General features: G+C 50.9%; 1 protein-coding gene across 1 annotated transcript; it reads right to left on the reverse strand.

Moving 5' to 3' along the window:
* Positions 1 to 1298: 1298 nt before the first annotated feature.
* Positions 1299 to 6626, reverse strand: LOC137905631 (major histocompatibility complex class I-related gene protein-like). Its single transcript, XM_068749873.1, has 6 exons — positions 6302 to 6626; positions 5815 to 6093; positions 4804 to 5117; positions 4136 to 4238; positions 3259 to 3325; positions 1299 to 1329 (listed from the first exon to the last, which is right to left on the reverse strand). The coding sequence occupies exons 1-6, from the start codon at positions 6624 to 6626 to the stop codon at positions 1299 to 1301; spliced, it is 1119 nt and encodes a 372-aa protein (XP_068605974.1).
* Between the last annotated feature and the right edge of the window lie 235 nt (positions 6627 to 6861).

A 6861-nucleotide genomic window follows, 5' to 3' on the forward strand; every position in this document is an offset into this window, starting at 1 on the left:
GGACAGCCGGGATCGACCCAACTGCATGGGCTCCTCTGCTGGTGCGGTGACGGGGTTGGGGCGTGGTCTCTCGCTGGGGGCCGGGTGGCCCGGGAGGGACGGCGTCCGTCGAGGGGGAGACCGGGGTCGTCGGGAGAGGCTCTGTCTCTCCTGGCGGCGTTGCAACAGGCGGTTGTCCAGGGTGACCGCCAGGGTGATGAGGTCGTCCAAGGACGGGGACTTGTCACGGAGGGCAAGCTCATCCTTGATATTTTCCGCCAGGCCGTGGCGAAAAGCGGTCCGAAGGGCAGACGGGTTCCAATTGGTGGCTGCGGCGAGTATCCGAAACCGGATGGCGTAGGCAGCCACCGTGTCGGGTCCCTGGCGGAGTAGCAGCAGCTGGTCCTCCGCGTCGCGGGACCTTGTTGGGTGGTCGAAGACCCTCCTGAGCTCCTCAGTGTAGCGGCCGTAGGAACGGTTGATGGGGGAGTGTGCTTCCGCCACCGCGAGGGCCCAGTCGGCGGCGTGGTCCAGCAGGAGGCTTTGAACCACGGCTATCCTGGATTCGTCCGTCCGGTAGGTTCGTGGTTGCTGGTCAAAGAAAATCGAGCGCTGGTGTAGGAAACGCCCACAGCGTCCGGGTTCCCCGGCGTAGCGAGCCGGTAAGGCCAGCTGAGGCTCTCGTGACGGAGCGGGCGGGGCGGCAGAGTCCGAACCCACCTGGGTGAGCCGGGACTCAAGGGCCTGTATGGCCTGAGACAAAACCCGGGTGGAGTCGGCCTGCTGGGACAAAAATTCGCTCTGGGCGGCGACCGCCCGGCGGAGTCTCTGGACTTCCTCGGGCTCCATGGTGACTCGGATATCTGTCAGGCCTGGCCCGGATGGTGGAGCCCGGAAGTAGGAGGCAGAGGCGGAAGTAACAAATACCAAACTTATTACCCAAAAATAAAGGAAACGGAAACCAGAAACAACTAAGGACTCTTCTATAAAAGTAACAACCAAGGGACCTACAAAGTAGCAACAGAACAGAGAAGGTACAACTAAGGAGAACCGCCAAACAAAAGGACAAAAGGCAAAAAGGGTGGCGGGGCCAGAGGCAAAAACTGAAAGATACTCAACTGTGGAATCAACGACCAGGTCAGAGCAAACAAGGCGGAGCACGGGAGATTCACCGAGGACCAGGGAGCAGGCAAGGCAATAGGCGGACGGAGGACTTGGTGACGGCATGGATGATGATATCCGAGTGCCCGGCACTGGTGGGACCTGGGGTTTTATGGAGGCAGTGTAATCAGGGGTGATGTGGTGCAGCTGCTCCGGTCTCAGGCCATCTCCCGTGCTCCGTGCCGCCATCTGGTGGGCAAAAAGCGGAAACACAGTCGGCGTACGTTTGGGACCCTGACATTTTTAAAAGGTTGTAACTTAAAAATTGTTAGAGATAAAGCCATACTGTAAATGAGAAAAATCATAAGTATGAACCAAAGTTTGTGATGGGAATAAATTAACATCTAATAATGTGGAAAAGTTCCATTGAAATGCAATCATCACGCAGGAACAAAGATAATCGATACAAAATCAAAGCAAAACCAAAAAGGCACCACCTTGTCTTGTCATGGACATGCAGAAACCAAAAAAACCAACCGAAGTGGGCAAGATAAAGAACATTCCCCGAGTCAACGCCGCGGAAAAGACGCCACTTTCAGGATCAGCACTGGACAGCTCCATATGTAGCTGTGCTGATCCAGCAGATGGCAGTAATGCAACTCCGTGGACGGCAGGTGCTGAAAGAAAAAAGAAGAGGAAGAAGAAGGGAGGCGGAAGCTCGCTGACGATCGACTCTCTTGTTCCGGTTAGCTGTCCTGAAAGTTAATTTCCTAATAATATATTTTCCCATCGGCACTGTGGTCAGGAATCAGAAAGATGCCTTTGCCTGTCCAAGTATTCAACTTTCAGGTGAGTCTCGCGTTGCAGCTTGGTTCGAAACGGAAGGCTAGCAGCTAACAGAAGGCCTCGTAGGCTAACAACATTAGCCGTGATGATACCCGGAGGACCCTAACAGGACACACGGGGAAACTGAAGACGCGATGTTTTGGGTTTTAGTCAGATACATGTCCCCATGTTAAGTTTAAGCTATCCTAGTGATGATGGACGCGCTTCTGTTATTAGCAGTTATCACGTTAGCTCTAAGGAGAGCAGCTAGAATCGCCTTTTTGTGCTAGCAGCTATTTTGAACGGCATATTAGCTGGCAGCTGTTTCTCTGTTTCTGATGATAAAGCGTGCGTGTTCGTGTTGAGCAACACTTTGTGCTCAATATCAGTTTTCACTTCACGTCAATAATGTTAACATGTACATTTTGGACAATTTGCTGGGTCTATTTGTGCCAGAATTTAAGCAAGAAAAAGAAAGGACTGGAAGCAAAGGAAGGATTTCTGAGGACGGACAGCAGAGACGACTCTAGAGGCCGTCAGATGTCTCTCGTCTCAGATCACATGACACCAGGAGGACCAATAGGACAAAGGGAAAGCACAAACAACCCAGCAGCCGAAGAGTTAAAGTGTAATGATGGAGGACGTTCTAAGGACGTCGGATGAAGACAGTCTTAAAGATCCTGTTTGACGTCTCCAGAGAAGAGAGACGAGAACAATCCCCGAAATATTTAAATGACACCGTTTAGACTCTAATCAATAAGTATCGATCACTGGATCCTCGTCGCTGATGTCTTTGATCGGATCGGGTTCTGGTGAAGACCCGGTGGACTCCAGTTCAAACAGGACGATGTGGGGACACCGCTCCTTGTCCCAGAACCCTGCGGAGACAGAACCAACAGAACTGAGCAGAAACTCCACGAAGCCACACCCGAACCCGATCAGTCCACCTTAAATGTCCAGGTGGACTGATTGTCTTTGTCCAACAACCTCAGATCCCTTCAGGTGAAACAGCTTCACCTTTTGTTGGGGAAAAGACACCAAAGGACAAAGACTATCTTGTCTCACAAGTCTGAGAATAATCTCCCCGTGTCAGAAGGTTCTTCTACACATAGTGTCCCACACGAAGACACTCACTGCGTTCATTCTGTCCTTGTCCCAACGCCCTCTGGCTGGATGACGACCTCTGGCTGCATGTCCACCTCCGGCTGCATGTCCACCTCCGGCCGCATGTCCACCTCCGGCCGCATGTCCACCTCCGGCTGCATGTCCACCTCTGGCTGCATGTCCACCTCCGGCTGCATGTCCACCTCTGGCTGCATGTCCACCTCTGGCTGCATGTCCACCTCCGGCTGCATGTCCACCTCTGGCTGCAGTCTCTTCGTGAGCTCAGCGCTGTCCTCAGAAGGTGGACGAGGTTTACCTGGATAACAAAGACGCATCAGTCCACCGCTCACGGTTGCAGGTGGAGAGATAGACACCCCCCCCCACCCTGCGTGACAGTGTCAAATTCCATAAACATTGATAAATAATCAACTGAGATATTGAGGAAAATATTTTGAATCTCCATTGACTGCAATATTAACAAATAGTTCCAAGTGATCCAGAATCCAGGATCTCTTCTGGATCATCACCGAAATGTAATCATCTGTTCCTGGAAACATTCCCGACAAATCCTGGAAACTTCATCCAGATCCGTCCAGAACTTTTTGAGTTATCTTGAAACTTCATCCAGATCCGTCCAGAACTTTTTGAGTTATCTTGAAAGTTCATCCAGATCCGTCCAGAACTTTTTGAGTTATCTTGCTAACAGCCGGACAGACAAACGGCGGTGGCAAATATGGGTTTTCAAATTTAAACCCAAATTACCCCCCTTTCAAAAATCACCCCTCTGTGACCTTTTCTTGGACACTATGTAGAACAAATGGACATTTTTGTCTCAAGGGTCGTGGACAGGTTAAACACGGATTACACAGTCAAATTATGGACGTTGAGATTTTGTGACTCCGCCTCACCAAAGAGGACGGTGGTTGTCCTGGAGGGAGTTTAGAATTTCTGAAATGGACTAAACTGTCCAGGAGTTACTCAAGGGTCAACACAGCACGACTGTCTTCCCTGGTCCGTCATCGTGGTTCTGGACTCTGAAGCTGAAACCACCTCCTGTTTGCTTCATCAGGTCAAAGTGTCCAATCAAAGCCAGGAGACAGAGACTGGTTCTGTCTGGGTCGCTCACCTGTCCTCTGTCTGTACAGCTTGAATCCAACGGCAGCCGTGAGGACGAGAAGAACCGCTGCAGTGATGACGATGATGATGATGGCGTTCCCGTTAGTGGGTTCCTCTGGAGAGCAGAAAACAACAAGTCAACACCTGCACAGGTGAAGCAGGTCAGAGATCAACGTCCATGTCCCAACAGAACCGTCCTGCAGACGGACACCACCTGGTTGGTGGTCCTGCCGTCCTGTTTAGGTGGTTTCATGTCCACCTGTCCACAGGAGGACGGTCTGTGCTTCTTTCTGTCCTGATGTTGGTTCCAGTCTCAGGGAGACTCGTCCAATAAACTGTCCTGTGACGGATTTACAGACGGATCCGTTCGTCCAATGGTCAAATAAAGACACTAAATCTACTCTTCTTCACGTGTTCTAATGGTCTGACAGAAGTTTGACTTTTTAAAGACAGTTTCATTATCACTGATTCAAAGGCTTCCGCCTTCTGTGCAGGTACCGGGTTAGGGTTCTGGTACCGTTGTCCGGGTCCCGGGTGGCTTATTGATTATCTGAACTCTAAAGTTACACAGAAAACAGCAAACAACAATGAAAGAAACAAAACTTCTGTCCAACTCTTCAAACCCATGATCTGGACCATCAGAGAGACAGAAATGTGTCCCCACCTTCACCCCCTGATCCCAGTCTCACCCCAGTTGGTCCAGATCTTTCCTTTGTCCAGTCTGGTGACCAAGTCGTCCTTCACACCGAAGAGCTGGAACACACAGTCGTACCTCCTCCAGTCTTCAGCCGCCGCCAATGAAAGGTCCAGGTCCACACTCATCTGGAAGGTTCCGTCATGGTTGGGGAGGATCTCTCCGTGCTCCACCTCCTCATGAAGCTCCTCCCCATCCTTCCTCCAGAAGAGAGCGGCTCTGTCTGGGTAGAAACCTGTAGCAAAGCAGCTGACGGGAGAGGAAGGAGTCTTCTGGAGGAGAAACACTGAGGGGAGCTCTGGAGGAGGAGACAAAGACACGTTAGAGAGGGGAGCTCTGGAGGAGGAGACAAAGACATTTTGGAGAGGGGAGCTCTGTAGGAGGAGACAAAGACACATTAGAGAGGGGAGATCTGGATGAGGAGACAAAGACACGTTAGAGAGGGGAGCTCTGGAGGAGGAGACAAAGACACGTTAGAGAGGGGAGCTCTGGAGGAGGAGACGAAGACACGTTAGAGAGGGGAGCTCTGGAGGAGGAGACAAAGACACGTTAGAGAGGGGAGATCTGGAGGAGGAGACAAAGACACGTTAAAGAGGGGAGATCTGGAGGAGGAGACAAAGACATGTTAGAGAGGGGAGCTCTGTAGGAAGAGACAAAGACACGTTAGAGAGAGGAGCTCTGGAGAAGACAAAGACACGTTAGAGAGGGGAGCTCTGGAGGAGGAGACAAAGACACGTTAGAGGGGGGAGCTCTGGAGGAGGAGACAAAGACACGTCATCAGGAGTCACTGTTGTCGCCAGAGACACTGAAACGACGCAAATAAACCTCAGAGGAGAGGAGACGACAAAAGAAGGGAGGAGCAGAGGAGAAGAAGAATGAAGGAGAGAGGAGGACAGAGAGGTAAAGGACAGAGTGTGTCTCTGTGTGTGGGTCAGAAACTGCAGAGGAACATGAAGGTTGTTGGTTTGAAACTCCACCAGGTGATGTGCTTCTACCTGTTCTCAGCAGAGAGCTCCTCCCATACTCCAGATACTTCCTTCCCCACTCAGGACACACCTGGGTGAGGTAATGCTTCTTGTATTCCATCTTAGCTCTATCATGATCCCATCTGTGTTTGGTGATGACAGCCTGAGGACTGGGAGCGATCCATGTCTCCGTCTTCAGGTCCAGGACGATGAAGTCTTCTCCATTATAACCATACTGCTGAAAACCAGTGACCTCTCCAGTCTCATCGTCCCACTCACAGCCAGTCAGCTGCTGGACAATGTGGACACCTGAGAGAGAGACAGACTCCAGTCATCGACCTGGTCCTCACTGGAACCAGCAGAACCAGCAGAACCAGCAGAACCAGTCTGTGTCCCGGAGCTTTAGAAACCCAGCAGTGATGCAAAAGCGTTCCTGCAGAGGTGTGTGTGTGTGTGTGTGTGTGTGTGTGTTTACTTCCTACAGCATGAACACAACATTTAATAAACACAAACAAACCTTCTGATTGGTTGAAGCGCTTCTTTAAATTTTCCATGCTGAATTTGTACCATTCTTGGTTCACCACACTGTTCCTCGTCTCTTCGGTCCAGTACTCTGGATCCTCTGCTGTGACTTTGTCCATCCAGTCCTGTCTGGGTTCTGCTCTCTTGGTCTTACTGTCATAGTGAAACATCTGGACGTCATCGATCAAACCAACACACACAAACTCCGGGAAGTTTGAGACTCCAGAAGACGCCGTGTGGAAATACTTCACAGAGTGAGTCTCTGAAAGAAAAACCAGAATCACGATCTGAAGGTTGAACCTGTTTCCACCTGATGACATCACTTCCTGCTCTCCACTCACACCTGAACCTGTGACCGATGACAACTTCTGGTTCTGATTACAGGTTTGAACTCTGAGGCTCCTGCAGCTGAAACCCAGCAGAACTTCTTCTTCTCTGGTTTCACAAAGTCGCGCTGGTCATTTTCCACCATCAGCTGATAACTGGCATCATTTTCAGATGCCGGAGAGAGTCAGGATTCTGTTCCTTCTGATGTGTCTCTCTCTCTGTCTGAGC

Source organism: Brachionichthys hirsutus, chromosome 16 (genome assembly GCF_040956055.1).
Source record: "Brachionichthys hirsutus isolate HB-005 chromosome 16, CSIRO-AGI_Bhir_v1, whole genome shotgun sequence".
Classification (NCBI taxonomy): domain Eukaryota; kingdom Metazoa; phylum Chordata; class Actinopteri; order Lophiiformes; family Brachionichthyidae; genus Brachionichthys; species Brachionichthys hirsutus.

Bases quoted from the DNA above. Each gene is read 5' to 3' on its own strand.
- LOC137905631 (XM_068749873.1), bottom strand. From the start codon at position 6,626: ATGTCATCAGGTGGAAACAGGTTCAACCTTCAGATCGTGATTCTGGTT. The intron at 5,118-5,814 runs GTAGAAGCACAT...CTCCTCCTCCAG, and splicing joins GAGCTCTCTGCTGAGAACAG to AGCTCCCCTCAGTGTTTCTC. The intron at 1,330-3,258 runs GCAGCCGGAGGT...TTTGCCCACCAG, and splicing joins CTGCAGCCAGAGGTGGACAT to ATGGCGGCACGGAGCACGGG.